The sequence below is a fragment of the Oncorhynchus keta genome, chromosome 17 (assembly GCF_023373465.1).
Source record: "Oncorhynchus keta strain PuntledgeMale-10-30-2019 chromosome 17, Oket_V2, whole genome shotgun sequence".
In the NCBI taxonomy this organism is placed as follows: Eukaryota; Metazoa; Chordata; class Actinopteri; order Salmoniformes; family Salmonidae; genus Oncorhynchus; species Oncorhynchus keta.
Window position 1 is genome coordinate 32,222,594 of NC_068437.1, and position 22,922 is coordinate 32,245,515.

Sequence of the window (22,922 nt, forward strand, 5' to 3'; positions counted from 1 at the left end):
AAAACTATGCTTGACAGTTTATGACAAATAGTTCAACAATTTTGCATGTAATGGCTTATGCAAGGAACTAATGCCTAGATGTTTTGAGGGGTAAGACTATTCAACAGAGAACCATCTACTATATTTTGATCAACATGACATGAGCAATTGATAATGTGGAAGAAAGCTGACACTTGTACATTATCAATTGCAATTTGTTCAAATGAATAAGAAATTTAATGATGTGCACAAGTGACTAGATGAATTGGAATTTGTACAAGTAGTATCAAGAATTGCACTTTTGATCTGAGAAATGCACCAAAGCGACTGAGAAAAACTGTAATGGCCATGTACTCTTATAATCTCAGCCAGAAAAGGACTGGCCAACTCTCGGAGCCTGGATCCTCTCTAGGTTCAATTCAGTATTGATTTAAATATAGTGTAAGTGTGAGGGTAGGGCTATGCTTTAGGGGGTTATGTAGTGGTTATAAATCATATTTGTTTAGTCAGTGAATACAGACCTGTGTGACTCAGAGGACACCACCACCACACGGGCGGGGGCGGAGCGTCGCAGCACTTCCTGTAGACACTGCACCAACAGGAAGTGACCTAGGTGGCAGATCTGGAAGGTGGACTCCAGACCGTCCTCTGTCAGACGCCAAGGCTGGGTACACACAGCTGCGTTACATATCAGGATGTGGAGCGGCCTAAGGGGAAAGGAGAGGGACATACAGGCAATGAGACACTGAGCGCCAGTATTACAAGGTATAGGCACTGTGACCTCCTCTCCACTCTGTAACCAGAGATCTAGGGAGAAGGAAAGGAACGGAGAGGGGAAGACAGGAGGGAAAGAGAGAGGTGTGCTATTCCTGTGTGCAGCTGCTAGAGACAGAGTATTAGTGATATGATATACTGTATGTATACTGTATAGCGGGCTTCCTCTCTTACTCCCCCATGGTCTGACTGAGAGATACTGAATACAGTTGGACACTAGCCATCAGAAACAACCAACACCTTGAATAGTCATCATATCAACCTGAGAGAGAGAGAGAGAGAGAGAGAGAGAGAGAGAGAGAGAGAGAGAGAGAGAGAGAGAGAGAGAGAGAGAGAGAGAGAGGAGAGAGAGAGAGAGATTGAGAGAGGGGGGAGAGAGAGAGAGCAGGGAGAGAGAGGGGGGATTTGGCAAAAAATAGTTCAGTCAGAACCCATTGCCCTCTATGGCTGTGAGGTTTTGCGTTGTACTTTGTGTACAACGCAAAACCCCAAACAATGCATGCAGAGCAGAATTAAGACTACACCCGCTAGTTATGGTTTCACCAGAAGTTGTCCTCCTAGCGGGATGCCTAGCCCTGAAAGGTTATTAACATCCAGAAAAGAGCTGTTCAATTCTACAACCACCTAAAAGGAAGTGATGACCACACATTCTACCACAGAGCCTCACCTACAAAGAGATGAACCTACAGAAGTTCTATCAGCCAGATGGTTCTGGGGCTCTATTCACAAACAGACTCCACACCAAGGGGCCAGGGTTCTCCTACAGTTTTGCTTCGGTACTCTGGCCATGTCGGGCTGTGAGAGATCCTTGTAGGCGGCATCCCTCCAGCGAGCTCGAAACCACAGTAACACTGGCGAACAATCCAAACACGCCCACCAATTTTTGATTTCTTCCATTAGAATGAATTACGAGGCCCAGGGCAGTGTGTGTACCCTGTGTTTAAGACTGCCTGCTGGATTCATTAAAAACTGGATGCTAGAAATGGAATGTGTGAATTGTTATGCATGGCTCTAATGATTCTGCCCTATAACACAGTTAGAGAGGACAGGAGTGTACATTCACCTTCAGGCCTCCTAACACACAGCACACACAGCTCACACAGCTCACACAGCACACACAGCTCAAACAGCTCACACAGCTCACACAGCACACACAGTACACACAGCTCACACAGCTCACCCAGCACACACAGCTCACCCAGCACACACAGCACACACAGCACACACAGCACACACAGCTCACCCAGCTCACACAGCACACACAGCTCACCCAGCACACACAGCTCACACAGCTCACCCGGCACACACAACACACACAGCACACACAGCACACACAGCTCACACAGCTCACCCAGCTCACCCAGCACACCCAGCACACACAGCACACACAGCTCACACAGCTCACACAACACACACAGCTCACACAGCTCACACAACACACACAGCTCACACAGCACACACAGCACACACAGCACACACAGCTCACAGAGCACACACAGCTTACACAGCTCATGCAGCACACATAGGGATCATTACTGAGAGTCACACTCAATCCACACCAACTACAGAATTCCTACATATGCAAATCATACTCTACCGTGCTATATACAGAATAATTAAAAAACTCTTAGCCGCAGTGTTTAACCCAAAGTAAGAAGTCATCTTTAGATTGAACTCCAAATCCACTGCCTAAAATGTAACCAGCGTCAGTGACTTAATAGAGCTAGAGAACAGGTTGGTGGGTAGTAAGAAAGCAGTGTTTGGACACACCTACTCATTCAGGTGTTTCTTTATTTTGTACTATCTTTTCCATTGTAGAATAATAGTGAAGACATCCAAACTATTAAATAACACATATGGAATCATGTAGTAACTAAAAAAGAGCTCAACAAATCAAAATATATTTTATATTTGAGATTCTTCAAAGTAGCCACCCTTTGCCTTGATGACAGCTTTGCACACTCTTGGCATTCTCTCAACCAGCTGCATGAGGTAGTCACCTGGAATGCATTTCAATTAACCGGCGTGTCTTGTTAAAAGTTCATTTGTGGAATTTCTTTCCTTCTTAATGTGTTTGAGCCAGTCAGTTGTGTTGTGACAAGGTAGGGTGGTATACAGAAGAGAGCCCTATATGGTAAAAGTCCAAGTCCATACTATGGCAAGAACAGCTCAAATAAGAAAATTGACTGACATGAAGTAACAGAGCATTTGGAATACAGGTTTAGGTTTAAAAATGATTCTAAATTTGGTCATTTCTACATGTTTTTTTGTATGTTTTAATGTCAGACTTGATTTCCCCTAACGAAAAATGAATCAACCCCTACAAAAATGTCCATTAATTATAATCCACATAAAAATAATTCACATTTCCTGTTGCTGCAGGATTATTTTCCTGCTGTGATAAACTGGTCAAATTAAGATACGACATCTGTATGTAAGACCTCTTTCAGTTAGATAAACAAACTTTCATAGATCCAAATTGTAAAAAAAAAAAAAACTGTTGGTGATTTTACAGGTCAGTTAAAGAGGGACCACCAGTTAAAATCAGACCACAAGTTAGGCGAGAGCACTTGTCCTTAATGTGTATCTCTTGGAGCTCATAACCCCTCCTCCTCCTCAGAAGAGCAGACATCAGTTCCTAGCGCAGGGTCTCATCTTCATAACCACCGGTCTAATGAAGGTCTTTAATGGGCCTACTGCTGCTGGCCCGGTCAAACTGTTATCTTAGCGCTGGTCAAGCGGGGGTGTTAAGTACCAAACAGGGATAGATGAGTATATTGTATATTTAGTGTAACTAGCCCCCTTTGGCATGATCTCTGACATCAATGATAACCTGCCTGGAGGAGGTGATTGGCTCTGTGTGCGGCTGGGCTCTGTCCAATGATCATTAACACAGGACTTAATTGGCCATACAGGGATGGGAGCTGGAACAAACACACACACAGGGTAGAAATGTGTGTGTTTTGTGTGTCTGAAGACAAGTGTTCTCTAATATAGTTCTGGCAGTATCAGACAACTGCCCCATGCCATTCACAGCTCACAGACTCTCCTCTCCCCTCAACTCTGCTCTAACTTCCCCTGGGATGCCCCCACAAGTATATTTTAGTGATTACATTTAGTTTTGATACTTAATATAAATCCCTTTAGAACACATAGTGGCCACCGACTGTATTTCTTTAAATTACTATAGCGACCATCGATGGTATTTCTTTAAATTACTATAGTGGCCACCGACTGTATTTCTTTAAATTACTATAGCGGCTACCGATGGTATTTCTTTAAATTACTATAGCGACCACCGACGGTATTTCTTTAAATTACTATAGCGGCCAGCGACTGTATTTCTTTAAATTACTATAGCGACCACCGATGGTATTTCTTTAAATTACTATAGCGGCCACCGATGGTATTTCTTTAAATTACTATAGCGGCCACCGATGGTATTTCTTTAAATTACTATAGCGACCACAGACGGTATTTCTTTAAATTACTATAGCGGCCAGCGACTGTATTTCTTTAAATTACTATAGTGGCCACCGACTGTATTTCTTTAAATTACTATAGCGGCCACCGATGGTATTTCTTTAAATTACTATAGCGACCACCGATGGTATTTCTTTAAATTACTATAGCGACCACCGACAGTATTTCTTTAAATTACTATACTATAAGCGGCCACCAACTGTATTTCTTTAAATTACTATAGCGACCACCGATGGTATTTCTTTAAATTACTATAGTGGCCACCTATAGACCTGGTATTTCTTTAAATTACTATAATTACGGCCACCGATGGTATTTCTTTAAATTACTATAGCGACCACCGATGGTATTTCTTTAAATTACTATAGCAACCACCGACGGTATTTCTTTAAATTACTATAGCGGCCACCGACGGTATTTCTTTAAATTACTATAGCGACCACCGACGGTATTTCTTTAAATTACTATAGCGACCACCGATGGTATTTCTTTAAATTACTATAGCGACCACCGACGGTATTTCTTTAAATTACTATAGCGGCCACCGACGGTATTTCTTTAAATTACTATAGCGACCACCGACGGTATTTCTTTAAATTACTATAGCGACCACCGACGGTATTTCTTTAAATTACTATAGCGACCACCGATGGTATTTCTTTAAATTACTATAGCGGCCACCGATGGTATTTCTTTAAATTACTATAGCGACCACCGACGGTATTTCTTTAAATTACTATAGCGGCCAGCGACTGTATTTCTTTAAATTACTATAGTGGCCACCGACTGTATTTCTTTAAATTACTATAGCGGCCACCGATGGTATTTCTTTAAATTACTATAGCGACCACCGATGGTATTTCTTTAAATTACTATAGCGACCACCGACAGTATTTCTTTAAATTACTATAGCGGCCACCAACTGTATTTCTTTAAATTACTATAGCGACCACCGATGGTATTTCTTTAAATTACTATAGTGGCCACCGACTGTATTTCTTTAAATTACTATAGCGGCCACCGATGGTATTTCTTTAAATTACTATAGCGACCACCGACGGTATTTCTTTAAATTACTATAGCGACCACCGACGGTATTTCTTTAAATTACTATAGCGGCCACCGATGGTATTTCTTTAAATTACTATAGCGGCCACCGATGGTATTTCTTTAAATTACTATAGCGACCACCGATGGTATTTCTTTAAATTACTATAGCGACCACCGACGGTATTTCTTTAAATTACTATAGCGACCACCGACGGTATTTCTTTAAATTACTATAGCGACCACCGACGGTATTTCTTTAAATTACTATAGCGACCACCGATGGTATTTCTTTAAATTACTATAGCGGCCACCGATGGTATTTCTTTAAATTACTATAGCGACCACCGACGGTATTTCTTTAAATTACTATAGCGACCACCGACGGTATTTCTTTAAATTACTATAGCGGCCAGCGACTGTATTTCTTTAAATTACTATAGTGGCCACCGACTGTATTTCTTTAAATTACTATAGCGGCCACCGATGGTATTTCTTTAAATTACTATAGCGACCACCGATGGTATTTCTTTAAATTACTATAGCGACCACCGACGGTATTTCTTTAAATTACTATAGCGACCACCGACTGTATTTCTTTAAATTACTATAGCGGCCACCGATGGTATTTCTTTAAATTACTATAGCGACCACCGACGGTATTTCTTTAAATTACTATAGTGGCCACCGACTGTATTTCTTTAAATTACTATAGCGACCACCGATGGTATTTCTTTAAATTACTATAGCGACCACCGACGGTATTTCTTTAAATTACTATACCGAGTATTTCTTTAAATTACTATAGCCGCCACCGACGGTATTTCTTTAAATTACTATAGCGACCACCGACGGTATTTCTTTAAATTACTATAGCGACCACCGAGTATTTCTTTAAATTACTACCACCACCGACGGTATTTCTTTAAATTACTATAGCGACCACCGACGGTATTTCTTTAAATTACTATAGCGACCACCGACGGTATTTCTTTAAATTACTATAGCGACCAGCGGTATTTCTTTAAACCGACCACCGGTATTTCTTTAAATTACTATAGCGGCCACCCGGTATTTCTTTAAATTATGGACGGTATTTCTTTAAATTACTATAGCGGCCACCGACTGTATTTCTGGTATTTCTTTAAATTACTATAGCGACCACCGACGGTATTTCTTTAAATTACTATAGCGGTATGGTATTTCTTTAAATTACTATATTTCTTTAAATTACTATAGCGACCACCGACGGTATTTCTTTAAATTACTATACTATGGTATTTCTTTAAATTACTATAGCGGCCACCGGTATTTCTTTAAATTACTATAGCGACCACCGATGGTATTTCTTTAAATTACTATAGCGACCACCGACGGTATTTCTTTAAATTACTATAGCGGCCACCGATGGTATTTCTTTAAATTACTATAGCGACCACCGACGGTATTTCTTTAAATTACTATAGCGACCACCGACGGTATTTCTTTAAATTACTATAGCGACCACCGATGGTATTTCTTTAAATTACTATAGCGACCACCGACGGTATTTCTTTAAATTACTATAGCGACCACCGATGGTATTTCTTTAAATTACTATAGCGACCACCGACGGTATTTCTTTAAATTACTATAGCGACCACCGACGGTATTTCTTTATTAATTACTACTATAGCGGCCACCGATGGTATTTCTTTAAATTACTTTAAATTACGGCCACCGATGGTATTTCTTTAAATTACTATAGCGACCACCGATGGTATTTCTTTAAATTACTATAGCGACCACCGACGGTATTTCTTTAAATTACTACGGTATTTCTTTAAATTACTATAGCGACGGTATTTCACTATAGCGACCACCGGTATTTCTTTAAATTACTATAGCGACCACCGACGGTATTTCTTTAAATTACTATAGCGACCACCGACGGTATTTCTTTAAATTACTATAGCGACCACCGACGGTATTTCTTTAAATTACTATAGCGACCACCGACGGTATTTCTTTAAATTACTATAGCGACCACCGATGGTATTTCTTTAAATTACTATAGCGACCACCGACGGTATTTCTTTATAGCGACCACCGGTATTTCTTTAAATTACTATAGCGACCACCGACGGTATTTCTCTTTAAATTACCTATAGCGACCACCGACGGTATTTCTTTAAATTACTATAGCGACCACCGACGGTATTTCTTTAAATTACTTAGCGAACCGATGGTATTTCTTTAAATTACTATAGCGACCACCGACGGTATTTCTTTAAATTACTATAGCGACCACCGATGGTATTTCTTTAAATTACTATAGCGGCCACCGATGGTATTTCTTTAAATTACTATAGCGACCACCGATGGTATTTCTTTAAATTACTATAGCGGCCACCGACGGTATTTCTTTAAATTACTATAGCGACCACCGACGGTATTTCTTTAAATTACTATAGACTGTATTTCTTAAATTACGGCCACCCACCGACCACCGGTATTTCTTTAAATTACTATAGCGACCACCGACGGTATTTCTTTAAATTACTATAGACGGTATTTCTTTAAATTACGACCACCGATGGTATTTCTTTAAATTACTATAGCGACCACCGACGGTATTTCTTTAAATTACTATAGCGACCACCGACGGTATTTCTTTAAATTACTATAGCGACCACCGATGGTATTTCTTTAAATTACTATAGCGGCCACCGATGGTATTTCTTTAAATTACTATAGCGACCACCGATGGTATTTCTTTAAATTACTATAGCGACCACCGACGGTATTTCTTTAAATTACTATAGCGGCCACCGACGGTATTTCTTTAAATTACTATAGCGACCACCGACGGTATTTCTTTAAATTACTATAGCGACCACCGATGGTACCACGACCACCGATGGTATTTCTTTAAATTACTATAGCGACCACCGACGGTATTTCTTTAAATTACTATAGCGACCACCGACGGTATTTCTTTAAATTACTATAGCGACCACCGACGGTATTTCTTTAAATTACTATAGCGACCACCGACGGTATTTCTTTATAGCGACCAATTACTACTAGCGACCACCGACGGTATTTCTTTAAATTACTATAGCGACCACCTTTAAATTACTATGGTATTTCTTTAAATTACTATAGCGACCACCGACGGTATTTCTTTAAATTTTAGCGACCACCGACGGTATTTCTTTAAATTACTTACGGTATTTCTTTAAATTACTATAGCGGCCACCGATGGTATTTCTTTAAATTACTATAGCGGACCACCGATGGTATTTCTTTAAATTACTATAGCGACCACCGACGGTATTTCTTTAAATTACTATAGCGGCCACCGACGGTATTTCTTTAAATTACTATAGCGACCACCGATGGTATTTCTTTAAATTACCGACGGTATTTCTTTAAATTACTATAGCGACCACCGACGGTATTTCTTTAAATTACTATAGCGACCACCGACGGTATTTCTTTAAATTACTATAGCGACCACCGACGGTATTTCTTTAAATTTTAATTTCTTTAAATTACTATAGCGACCACCGATGGTATTTCTTTAAATTACTATAGCGGACCACCGATGGTATTTCTTTAAATTACTATAGCGACCACCTGGTATTTCTTTAAATTACTATAGCGGCCACCGATGGTATTTCTTTAAATTACTATAGCGACCACCGATGGACCACCGATGGTATTTCTTTAAATTACTATAGCGACCACCGACGGTATTTCTTTAAATTACTATAGCGAGCGACCACCGACGGTATTTCTTTAAATTACTATAGCGACCACCGACGGTATTTCTTTAAATTACTATAGCGACCACCGACGGTATTTCTTTAAATTACTATAGCGACCACCGACCACGGTATTTCTTTAAATTACTATAGCGACCACCGACCGATGGTATTTCTTTAAATTACTATAGCGACCAGCGACCACCGATGGTATTTCTTTAAATTACTATAGTGGCCACCGACGGTATTTCTTTAAATTACTATAGCGGACCACCGATGGTATTTCTTTAAATTACTATAGCGACCACCGACGGTATTTCTTTAAATTACTATAGCGACCACCGACGGTATTTCTTTAAATTACTATAGCGACCACCGACGGTATTTCTTTAAATTACTATAGCGACCACCGACGGTATTTCTTTAAATTACCGACCACCGGTATTTCTTTAAATTACTATAGCGACCACCGACGGTATTTCTTTAAATTACTATAGCGACCACCGACCACCGGTATTTCTTTAAATTACTATAGCGACCACCGACGGTATTTCTTTAAATTACTATAGCGGCCACCGACGGTATTTCTTTAAATTACGATGGTATTTCTTTAAATTACTATAGCGGACGGTATTTCTTTAAATTACCGATGGTATTTCTTTAAATTACTATAGCGACCACCGATGGTATTTCTTTAAATTACTATAGCGACCACCGACGGTATTTCTTTAAATTACTATAGCGACCACCGACGGTATTTCTTTAAATTACTATAGCGACCACCGACGGTATTTCTTTAAATTACTTTAGCGGCCACCGACGGTATTTCTTTAAATTACTATAGCGACCACCGACGGTATTTCTTTAAATTACTATAGCGACCACCGACGGTATTTCTTTAAATTACTATAGCGACCACCGACGGTATTTCTTTAAATTACTATAGCGACCACCGACGGTATTTCTTTAAATTACTATAGCGACCACCGACGGTATTTCTTTAAATTACTATAGCGACCACCGACGGTATTTCTTTAAATTACTTAGCGTATTTCTTTAAATTACCACCGATGGTATTTCTTTAAATTACTATAGCGGCCACCGATGGTATTTCTTTAAATTAATTACTATAGCGACCACCGACGGTATTTCTTTAAATTACTATAGCGACCACCATTTCTTTAAATTACTATAGCGACCGGTATTTCTTTAAATTACTATAGCGGCCACCGACGGTATTTCTTTAAATTACTATAGCGACCACCGACGGTATTTCTTTAAATTACTATAGCGACCACCGACGGTATTTCTTTAAATTACTATAGCGACCACCGATGGTATTTCTTTAAATTACTATAGCGACCACCGACGGTATTTCTTTAAATTACTATAGCGGACCACCGACGGTATTTCTTTAAATTACTATAGATGACGGTATTTCTTTAAATTACTATAGCGACCACCGACGGTATTTCTTTAAATTACTATAGCGACCACCGATGGTATTTCTTTAAATTACTATAGCGACCACCGACGGTATTTCTTTAAATTACTATAGCGACCACCGACGGTATTTCTTTAAATTACTATAGCGACCACCGACGGTATTTCTTTAAATTACTATAGCGACCACCGATGGTATTTCTTTAAATTACTATAGCGACCACCGACGGTATTTCTTTAAATTACTTTAGCGGCCACCGATGGTATTTCTTTAAATTACTATAGCGGCCACCGACGGTATTTCTTTAAATTACTATAGCGACCACCGATGGTATTTCTTTAAATTACTATAGCGACCAACGATGGATATTTCTTTAAATTACTATAGCGGCCACCGATGGTATTTCTTTAAATTACTATAGCGACCACCGATGGTATTTCTTTAAATTACTTTTACTATAGCGACCACCGACGGTATTTCTTTAAATTACTATAGCGGCCACCAATTTCTTTAAATTACTATACCGACGGTATTTCTTTAAATTACTATAGCGACCACCGATGGTATTTCTTTAAATTATTTCTTTAAATTATAGTGGCCACCGACTGTATTTCTTTAAATTACTATAGCGGCCACGATGGTATTTCTTTAAATTACTATGGTATTTCTTTAAATTACTATAGCGACCACCGATGGTATTTCTTTAAATTACTATAGCGCCACGATGGTATTTCTTTAAATTACTATAGCGACCACGATGGTATTTCTTTAAATTACTATAGCGACCACCGATGGTATTTCTTTAAATTACTATAGCGACCACCGACGGTATTTCTTTAAATTACTATAGTATTTCTTTAAATTACTATAGCGGCCACCGGTATTTCTTTAAATTACGGTATTTCTTTAAATTACTATAGCGACCACCGATGGTATTTCTTTAAATTACTATAGCGACCAACGACGATATTTCTTTAAATTACTATAGCGACCACCGATGGTATTTCTTTAAATTACTATAGCGACCACCAATGGTATTTCTTTAAATTACTATAGCGACCGCCGATTGTATTTCTTTAAGTTGATTGGACATGATTTGGAAAGGCACACACCTGTCTATATAAGGTCCCACAGTTGCCAGTGCATGTCAGAGCAAAAATCAAGCCATGAGGTTGAAGGAATTGTCTTTAGAGCTCCGAGACAGGATTGTGTTGAGGTACAGATCTGGGGAAGGATACCAAAAGATGTCTGCAGCATTGAAGGTCTCCAAGAACACAGTGGCCTTCATCATTCTAAAATGGAAGACGTTTGGAACCACCTACTCTTCCTAGAGCTGGTCGCCAGGATAAACTGAGCAATCGGAGAAGGGCCTTGGTCAGGAAGGAGACTATGAACCCGATGGTCACTCTGACAGAGCTCCAGAGTTCCTCTGTAGAGATGGGAGAACCTTCCAGAAGGACAACCATTTCTGCAGCACTCCACCAATCAGGACTTTATGGTAGAGTGGCCAGACGGAAGCCACTCCTCAGTAAACGGCACATGACAGCCCGCTTGGAGTATGCCAAAAGGCACCCAAAGGACTCTCAGACCATGAGAAACACAATTCTCTGGTCTGATGAAACCAAGATTCAACTCTTTGACCTGAATGTCAAGCATCACGTCTGGAGGAAACATGGCATCATCCCTACGGTGAAGCACTGTGGTGGCAGCATCATGCTGTGGGGGTGTTTTTCATCGGCAGGGACTGGGAGACTAGTCAGGATCAAGGCAAAGATGAAGTACAGAGAGATTCTTGATGAAGTCCTGAGCGCTGTGGAGCAGGTTCTCAGACTGGGACAACGTTTCACCTTCCTACAAGACAAGACCCTAAGCTCACAGCCAAGACAACACAGGAGTGGCTTTGGGACAAGTCTCTGAATGTCCTTGAGTAGCCCAGCCAGAGTCCGGACTTAAACCTTATCGAACATCTCTGGAGAGACCTGAAAATAGCTGTGCAGCAACACTCCCCATCCAACCTGACAGAGTTTGAGAGGATCTACAGAGAAGAATGGGAGACTGTCCCCAAATACAGAGTTAGAGATGAGTTAGAGATGATTGGAGGAATAGAGATGTGGAGCGAGAAGTGGAGGGAGAGTAGAGTGGAGCGAGAGGAGAGGAGAGTGGAGGGAGGAGTGGAGCGAGAGGAGAGTGGAGGGAGAGGAGAGTGGAGGGAGGTGTGGAGTGGAGTGAGAAGAGAGTGGAGGGAGGAATGGAGAGTGGAGCGAGAGGAGAGTGGAGCGAGAGGAGAGTGGAGGGAGGAGTGGAGCGAGAGGAGAGTGGAGGGAGAGGAGGGTGGAGGGAGAGGAGAGGCAAGTGGAGGGAGGAGTGGAGCGAGAGTGGAGTAAGAGGAGATTGGAGGGAGAGGAGAGTGGAGGGAGGAGTGGAGCAAGAGGAGAGTAGAGCGAGAGGAGAGAGAGCAGAGTGGAGGGAGGAGTGGAGCGAGAGGAGAATGGAGGGAGGAGTGGAGCGAGAGGAGAGGAGAGCGAGAGGAGAGTGGAGGGAGAGGCGAGTGGAGGGAGAGGAGAGTGGAGGGAGGAGTGGAGCAAGAGGAGAGTGGAGGGAGAGGAGAGTGGAGCGAGAGGAGAGTGGAGCGAGAGGAGAGTTGAGGGAGGAGTGGAGTGAGAAGAGAGTGAAGCGAGAGGAGAGTGGAGGGAGAGGAGAGTGGAGGGAGGAGTGGAGCAAGAGAAGAGTGGAGGGAGAGGAGAGTGGAGCGAGAGGAGAGTGGAGCGAGAGGAGAGTTGAGGGAGGAGTGGAGTGAGAAGAGAGTGGAGGGAGAGGAGAGTGGAGGGAGAGGAGAGTGGAGCGAGAGGAGAGTGGAGGGAGAGGAGAGTGGATCGAGAGGGGAGTGGATCGAGAGGAGAGTGGAGCGAGAGGAGTGGAGAGAGAGGAGAGTGAAGCAAGAGGAGAGTGGAGGGAGGAGTGGAGCGAGAGGAGAGTGAAGCGAGAGGAGAGTGAATGGAGGAGTGGGGCGAGAGGAGAGTGAAGCGAGAGGAGGGTGAGAAGAGCGAGACGAGAGGAGAGTGGAGCGAGAGGAGAGTGGAGGGAGGAGTGGAGCAAGAGGAGAGTGGAGCGAGGAGTGGAGTGAGAGGAGAGTGAAGCGAGAGGAGAGTGGAGGGAGAGGAACATGAGGGAGAGGAGGAAGAAAAGGATGAGGGAGAGGAGGATGAAGAGGATGAGGGAGAGGAGGAAGAAGAGGATAAGGGAGAGGAGATTTTTTCACATAGGTGTTCCTTTGTCCAGGTGTGAAAGGGCAGTGTGGAGTGCAAAATGGATTGCATCATCTGTGGATCTGTTTGGGCGGTATGCGAATTGGAGTGGGTCCATTCTGTCTTGGATGATGGTGTTGATGTGAGCCATGTAGGTATTACAGACTGGGTCAGAGAGAGATAGAAAATGTTAGTGAAGACACTTGCCAGCTGGTCAGCGCATGCTCTGGGTATGTGTCCTGGTAATCCATCTGACCCTGTTGCCTTGTGAACGTTAACCTGTTTAAAGGTCTTACTCACATCGACTACAGAGAGTGTTTTTGTGGAACCCTGGGGCAGTTCATATTGCTACAGTAATAGCTCATAGGAATAAACAGGCATAACTTATTACTTACAGTTTCTTGGTCTTGAAAGAGTCAGCGAACTCTCTGACACTGCGGAGAGAGGCCAGGTCCAACATCATGGCCTCCAACCTGGCCTTGTGCTGCAGAGAGAACAGACAACACACAACAACTTTATCATCATCCTCATCAACATCATCAATCAACAATATTGTGAGTTTCGGTATGAAACAAACACTAGCTCCTCCAGAAGTAACCATTTATATTGACATCTGCTGATGTTGAGTTAGACCAGACTGACTGCAGATGGCTCCAGATCTGATGAGACATTATGACCACAGCTCAACTACAGCAGACAGGTTCACATCTCTCTCAGGCTGTTGATGGCTCCTGACATGCTCAAGGTTCTGTGTAAATGCTCATGGTTCTGTGTAAATGTTTACGGTTCTGTGTAAATGCTCATGGTTCTGTGTAAATGTTTACGGTTCTGTGTAAATTTTTATGGTTCTGTGTAAATGCTCATGGTTCTGTGTAAATGTTTATGGTTCTGTGTAAATGCTCATGGTTCTGTGTAAATGCTCATGGTTCTGTGTAAATATGCATGGTTCTGTCTGTCCATGTGTAGCTCATCACACACCATATGCCGGTGGACAGGGAGAGGAGTGGTGAAAGATAGATGACTGTACAGCTAAATGTGTATCTGCATTTACTCTATCACACTGGAATACAGACTATTCATTATCTACTCTATCACACTGGATCAGTCTACAGACTATTCATTATCTACTCTATCACACTGGATCAGTCTACAGAGTATTCATTATCTACTCTATCACACTGGATCAGTCTACAGACTATTCATTATCTACTCTATCACACTGGATCAGTCTCTATCACAGTCTACAGACTATTCATTATCTACTCTATCACACTGGATCAGTCTACAGACTATTCATTATCTACTCTATCACACTGGATCAGTCTACAGACTATTCATTATCTACTCTATCAACCTGGATCAGTCTACAGACTATTCATTATCTACTCTATCACACTGGATCAGTCTACAGAGTATTCTATCACACTATCTACTATTCTATCACACTGGATCAGTCTACAGACTATTCATTATCTACTCTATCAACCTGGATCAGTCTACAGACTACTCTTCATTATCTACTCTATCACACTGGATCAGTCTACAGACTATTCATTATCTACTCTATCACACTGGATCAGTACACACCAAATACAGACTATTCATTATCTACTCTATCATCACACTGGATCAGTCTACAGACTATTCTATTATCTACTCTATCATTAACCTGGATCAGTCTACAGACTATTCATTATCTACTCTATCACACTGGATCAGTCTACAGACTATTCATTATCTACTCTATCAACCTGGATCAGTCTACAGACTATTCATTATCTACTCTATCACACTGGATCAGTCTCAGTCTACACACCAAATACAGACTATTCATTATCTACTCTATCACACTGGATCAGTCTACAGACTATTCATTATCTACTCTATCACACTGGATCAGTCTACACAAATACAGACAGACTATTCATTATCTACTCTATCACACTGGATCAGTCTACACACCAAATATCAGACTATTCATTATCTACTCTATCACACTGGATCAGTCTCTACAGACTATTCATTATCTACTCTATCACACTGGATCAGTCTACAGACTATTCATTATCTACTCTATCACACTGGATCAGACTATTCATTATCTACTCTATCACACTCTACATCAGTCACCAAATACAGACTATTCATTATCTACTCTATCACACTGGATCAGTCTACAGACTATTCATTATCTACTCTATCACACTTCAGTCTACAGACTATTCATTATCTACTCTATCACACTCAGTATACAGACTATTCATTATCTACTCTATCACACTGGATCAGTCTACAGACTCCCACTGGATCAGTCTACACACCAAATATAGACTATTCATTATCACTCTATCACACTGGATCAGTCTACAGACAGACAGACTGGATCAGTCTACAGACTATTCATTAAATCTATCACTGGATCAGTCTACAGACTACTCATTATCTACTCTATCCCACTGGATCAGTCTACACACCTAGACTATTCATTATCTACTCTATCACACTGGATCAGTCTACAGAGACTACTCTACTCAGTCTCTGTAGATATCACACTGGATCAGTATACAGACTATTCATTATCTACTCTTCCTGATGCACACTTTCCACTGGATCAGTCCCTAGAGAACACTGGTCAGCTCAGACATTTACCTATCCACTGGATCAGTCTTCAGACACATTATCTACTCTATCACACTGGATCAGTTACAGACTATTCATTATCTACTCTATCACACTGGCAGTCTGACCCACATCTCATCTCTAACCCAGGAATGTCATAAGGGAATGACTTTCCTTCCTGCATCTGTCTCTGTAGAGAGTGACTATATATGACACCCACAGCAAGGACAGACATGGAAAGATACCCACCAGCCAAGACAAGCACTGCAAGGGTTAACAGCTCCTTCATGTTTGAGATACACTTTTCAGGCATTTTACACTTACTGCCCCTATGAGTATTAATACATTCTCTCTCTCACACACACACACACACACACACACACACACACACACACACACACACACACACACACACACACACACACACACACACACTGCTCAATGATGTGACTCAAGGGTAAAACCATACCAGCGTAGAATGATCTACTCCAGGGGTGTGAAACTCATTTTGCCCTGGGGGCTGCATTAGGTCTTCAAAGAGGTCCGGAGGACCGCACTGAAAATGTGTTCTATTTTATTGGTGTCAAAATTTGCTAAAATTGTCCTCTATTCTTCATGGGCTGGACAGTGATAAGACTGTATGAATGTAGGTCCTTTATCATTACTTCACTGTTTCCATTTGGTTTCAGTCATTTTAAAGTATATTGAGTTATTTTTGTCTTTACTCAAACCACAGCGGATCTGACCCTGAATGGTTCTCCTGATGCTATTATATAGCATTGCAGGGCTATACAACGTTAAGGAGGTGATTATGGACATTATAGAAGTCTGATTATAGGGGATCTGTTTCATATCATCTACACACAGGTAAGAGAGGATATAATCATCTCATTTAATGACCCTATAAATGTGACACACACACGGTCTATGCCTCCCTCACCTCCCCCACTAGTCTGGTTCCTCTCAAGGTTTCCTCCCACCTAGAGGGTTTTTCCTGAACACTGTCATTTATCCTTGTTCTTAGGGGTTAAGGCCAGGTTTGCTGTTAAAGCACTTTGGGACAAACTTATTAAACACTCAATATGAATACATGGGAGAGAGAGAGAGAGAGAGAATGTAGGTCCTTTAGGTCCAAATCCAATTTTGAAAAACTCCCATATCTACTGGGTGAAATTCCACAGTGTGCCATCACAGCAGCAATATTTGTGACCCGTTCCCGTTGCCACGAGAAAAGGGCAACCAGTGAAGAACAAACACCATTGTAAATACAACCCATATTTATGCTTATTTATTTTATCTTGTGTCCTTTAACTATTTGTACATTGTATATATATATATATGTATCCCATGCCAATAAAGCCCTTGAATTGAATTGAAAGAGAGAGAGAGAGAGAGAGAGAGAGAGAGAGAGAGAGAGAGAGAGAGAGAGAGAGAGAGAGAGAGAGAGAGAGAGAGAGAGAGAGAGAGAGAGAGAGAGAGAGAGAGAGAGAGAGAGAGAGAGAGAGAGAGAGAGAGAGAGAGAGAGAGAGAGAGAGAGAGAGAGAGAGAGAGAGAGAGAGAGAGAGAGAGAGAGAGAGAGAGAGAGAGAGAGAGAGAGAGAGAGAGAGAGAGAAACTTTTTCCCAAACATAGTGTGTCTAAACTCTGGTGTCCAAACACCCAGCGTGCCCTCGACCTTCTGTCTGAGGACCAACTAGGTTCACCCAGCCACATAATAATACACACAGGCACAAACGACCTGAGAGCACAGCAGGAAAGGGTGGCAACAGCACTGAAGGGAGTGATTGAAAAGGCTTCTTCTACTTTCCCCAACGCACAAGTGGTTATCTCCACCCTGCTACCACGAAAAGACTTCCACCCTGCCACAATACAGCGGGTAAACGCAAGTATTTCCCGTGACTGTGCCTCAAAACCAAATGTTTTCCTGGCCCACCACTCCACCCTGGACTTGAACAGCCTCTATGACCAGGTCCACCTCTACAAGGCAGCAGTGCCCACCTTTGCCAGGACCCTAAAGGACATCGCTCTCAAACGTATCCCCAACACTTCACACAGGAGCAACAGATCAATAGACTCTCCACCCAGACCAGCGAGACACCCTCCCAGACCTGCAGGACCCCCTGGACCTACACATAGAGGACCCACGCCAAGAGGAATTACATCCAGACCACAGTACACCCAGACACATCCACACCCCCACCCCAACCAATCAACACCCCCCACGTCAACCATGCCCACACCCCATTTAGGCCCCTCAGATCAGACCTATGCCACTCCTGCCCACCCCATGCACCCCACCCCGCAAAGAGGGCCTCAACATGGAAGCCACACATACGCCCAGGTAGTGAGCGGGCAAACAGTCCCAACCCCCACTCTCACACTCGCCCAAGCCAATAGCATGTACCAGATGCTCAGCAGGCTCTGCTCACACTTACTGGCCTGAGGCCAAACCACACGACCAACAACATTGGACATTCTATGGAACAAAAGCCTTCACTATATCATCCTGGAATATCCAAGGTCTGAGGTCATCTGCCTTTGGCCTAAAGAGCAGAAACCCGGACTTCACCAAAGAAATCGGTAACACAGACATTGTCATCCTGCAAGAAACCTGGTATAGAGGAGACGGACCCACTGGTTGCCCTCTAGGTTACAGAGAGCTGGTAGTCCCATCCACCAAACTACCAGGTGTGAAACAGGGAAGGGACTCAGGGGGTATGCTAATTTGGTATAGAGCAGACCTAACTCACTCCATTAAATTAATCAAAACAGGAACATTCTACATTTGGCTAGAAATTCAAAAGGAAATTATCCTAACAGAGAAAAATGTCCTCCTGTGTGCTACCTATATCCCCCACTAGAATCCCCATATTTTAATGAAGACAGCTTCTCCATCCTGGAGGGAGAAATCAATCATTTCCAGGCCCAGGGACATGTACTAGTCTGTGGCGACCTAAATGCCAGAACCGGACAAGAACCTGACACCCTCAGCACACAGGGGGACAAACATCTGCCTGGAGGTGACAGCATCCCCTCCCACATATGCCCCCTAGGCACAACTATGACAACATAACCAACAAAAACGGGTCACAACTCCTGCAGCTCTGTCGCACGCTGGGTATGTACATAGTCAACGGTAGGCTTCGAGGGGACTCCTATGGTAGATACACCTATAGCTCATCTCTTGGCAGTAGTACTGTAGACTACTTTATCACTGACCTCAACCCAGAATCTCTCAGAGCGTTCACAGTCAGTCCACTAACACCCCTATCAGACCACAGCAAAATCACAGTCTACTTAAACAGAGCAATACTCAACCACGAGGCATCAAAGCCAAAGGAACTGAGTAACATTAAGAAATGCTATAGGTGGAAGGAATGCAGTTTGGAAACCTACCAAAAAACAATTAGGCAACAACAAATTCAATCCCTTTTAGACAATTTCCTGGGTAAAACGTTCCACTGTAATAGTGAAGGTGTAAACTTGGCAGTAGAAAATCTTAACAGTATATTTGACCTCTCAGCTTCCCTATCAAATCTAAAAATCTCAAATAGAAAACCGAAGAAAATTAACAATAATGACAAATGGTTTGATGAGGAATGCAAAAATCTAAGAAAGAAATTGAGAAACCTGTCCAACCAAAAACATAGAGACCCGGAAAACCTGAGTCTACGCCTTCACTATGGTGAATCACTAAAACAATACAGAAACACACTACGGAAAAAGAAGGAACAGCATGTCAGAAATCAGCTCAATGCAATTGAAGAATCCATAGACTCTAACCACTTCTGGGAAAATTGGAAAACACTAAACAAACAACAACACGAAGAATTATCTATCCAAAATGGAGATGTCTGGGTAAACCACTTCTCCAATCTTTTTGGTTCTATAACAAAGAACAAAGAGCGAAAACATATACATGATCAACTACAGATCTTAGAATCAACTATTAAAGACTACCAGAACCCACTGGATTCTCCAATTACATTGAATGAGTTACAGGACAAAATAAAAACCCTCCAACCCAAAAAGGCCTGTGGTGTCGATGGTATCCTCAATGAAATGATCAAATATACAGACAACAAATTCCAACTGGCTATACTAAAACTCTTTAACATCATACTTAGCTCTGGCATCTTCCCCAATATTTGGAACCAAGGACTGATCACCCCAATCCACAAAAGTGGAGACAAATTTGACCCCAATAACTACCGTGGAATATGTGTCAACAGTAACCTTGGGAAAATCCTCTGCATTATTATTAACAGCAGACTCGTACATTTCCTCAATGAAAACAATGTACTGAGCAAATGTCAAATTGGCTTTTTACCAAATTACCGTACAACAGACCATGTATTCACCCTGCACACCTTAATTGACAACCAAACAAACCAAAACAAAGGCAAAGTCTTCTCATGCTTTGTTGATTTCAAAAAAGCCTTCGACTCAATTTGGCATGAGGGTCTGCTATACAAACTGATGGAAAGTGGTGTTGGGGGTAAAACATATGACATATGACATTATAAAATCCATGTACACAAACAACAAGTGTGCCATCACAGCAGCAAGATTTGTGACCTGTTGCCACGAGAAAAGGGCAACCAGTGAAGAACAAACACCATTGTAAATACAACCCATATTTATGCTTATTTATTTTATCTTGTGTCCTTTAATTATTTGTACATTGTGTATATATATATATATATATATATATATATATATATATATATATATATATATATATATATATATATATATATATAATATGACATTTGTAATGTCTTTACTGTTTTGAAACTGTTGTATGTGTAATGTTTACTGTTAATTTTTGTTGTTTTTCACTTTATATATTCACTTTGTATGTTGTCTACCTCACTTGCTTTGGCAATGTTAACACATGTTTCCCATGCCAATAAAGCCCTTGAATTGAATTGAATTGAATTGAGAGAGAGAGGGAAATGTATATATATAGAGAGAGAGAGAGAAATAGAGAGGGAGAGAAAAAAAGAGAGAGAAATAGAGAGAGAGAGAGAGAGAGAGAGAGAGAGCAGTCCATTCGAGTCCATGAGCAGACCCTAACACGCAACAACAAGGCACTCTAACCTGTACGGGGGATTGGTGTATATCCCCGGATAAACTTCTCTGCGTCCAAAACCGAGGAGAGCCAAATCTTCTCACCGGAAGGCGGGGTAATTCTTAGTCTTGCAGGGAAGAGGAAGGCTGGGCGAAGATGGAGTTTGTAGAGTTTGGTCATGACATCTCTGTAGTCGGCGCAAATAGACACGGAATGGATGCCCTTTATGTGACCGGTTGCCCCTCATTCGGGCTTCACGCAGGATAAGATCCTTGGTCTTGAAACTGTGACAACAGATGATTACTGGGCGAGGACGTTGGCCCGGTCCAGGCACTGGGACAAGGGAGCGATGTGCGCGGTCCAGCTGGGGATCCGAATCCAAAACATCCGATCCCATTGCATCCTTCAATAGCTTGGCGAAGAAGTCGGTGGGGCGGGAGCCCGCCTCTATCCCCTCTGCCAGACCAACAACGCGAAGGTTATTACGTCTGGATCGGCCCTCCAGGTCCACCACTTTCACAGAAAGCCTCTGCACAGTATCCTGCAATGACGTGCATAGCTTCTCTAAATTGTCGATCCTACCAGCGTTGAATTCAGAAGCTTTCTCAAGTTCCACAATACTCTGGCCATGCGAAGCGACCGTTCGAATGATGCTCTTGATTTTGGTGTCCAGTTCAGCAATAGTGGCCTTAAGATCCTCAGCTATAGCAACACGTAGCTCCCCCAAAGCCCAGGTAAGTTCTGTAAGTGTCACGTTGTTGCATGTGCCTCCCGCCATGTCTGTCTCGTTGTTTAGTGGGGAGTAGGCCTCCGCTGTGGATTTATTGTCCTTTGGTCGCTTATTACTCGGCATTTTCATATAAAAAGTTACAATCTTGTATTAGAAAGAAACATTTGTTGTAAAAAGTGCCATAAAGTAGGTTAAATTAGATTATTTCGCAAAAAAGTTGCAGGAGCCTCTCACGCACAGTCGTTCACTCCAACATGCTAGCTCCGCCCGACTTGGCCATTCTAAAACCTGGATATGTTTATTTTTTAACCATTCCATTGTAGATTTTGCTTTATGTTTTGGATCATTGTCTTGTTGGAAGACAAATCTCCGTCCCAGTCTCAGGTCTTTTGCAGACTCCATCAGGTTTTCTTCCAGAATGGTCCTGTATTTGGCTCCATCCATCTTCCCATCAATTTTAACCATCTTTCCTGTCCCTGCTGAAGAAAAGCAGGCCCAAACCATGATGCTGCCACCACCATGTTTGACAGTGGGGATGTTGTATTCAGGGTGATGAGCTGTGTTGCTTTTACGCCAAACATAACGTTTTGCATTGTTGCCAAAAAGTTCAATTTTGGTTTCATCTGACCAGAGCACCTTCTTCCACATGTTTGGTGTGTCTCCCAGGTGGCTTGTGGCAAACTTTAAATGACACTTTTTATGGCTATCTTTATGAAATGGCTTTCTTCTTGCCACTCTTCCATAAAGGCCAGATTTGTGCACTATACGACTGATTGTTG

At 41.9% G+C, this 22,922-nt stretch overlaps 1 protein-coding gene and 1 long non-coding RNA gene across 3 annotated transcripts in view; one reads left to right on the forward strand and one right to left on the reverse strand.

The window, feature by feature from the left end:
* Positions 1 to 22,922, reverse strand: part of LOC118395718 (WW domain-containing oxidoreductase) — a 432,897-nt gene that overhangs the window by 248,617 nt on the left and 161,358 nt on the right. For both annotated transcript variants that reach the window (XM_052465907.1, XM_052465908.1), the window contains exons 6-7: positions 14,117 to 14,205; positions 501 to 686 (exon numbers count right to left, since the gene is read on the reverse strand). In XM_052465907.1, coding sequence (XP_052321867.1) covers positions 501 to 686; positions 14,117 to 14,205 — 275 coding nt within the window. The remainder of the gene's footprint in view (positions 1 to 500; positions 687 to 14,116; positions 14,206 to 22,922) is intronic.
* LOC127908246 (uncharacterized) overlaps positions 1 to 22,922 on the forward strand; it is a 464,705-nt gene that overhangs the window by 221,598 nt on the left and 220,185 nt on the right. Inside the window, exon 2 of the long non-coding RNA XR_008066466.1 lies at positions 22,549 to 22,809. This is a non-coding gene — a long non-coding RNA (uncharacterized LOC127908246). The remainder of the gene's footprint in view (positions 1 to 22,548; positions 22,810 to 22,922) is intronic.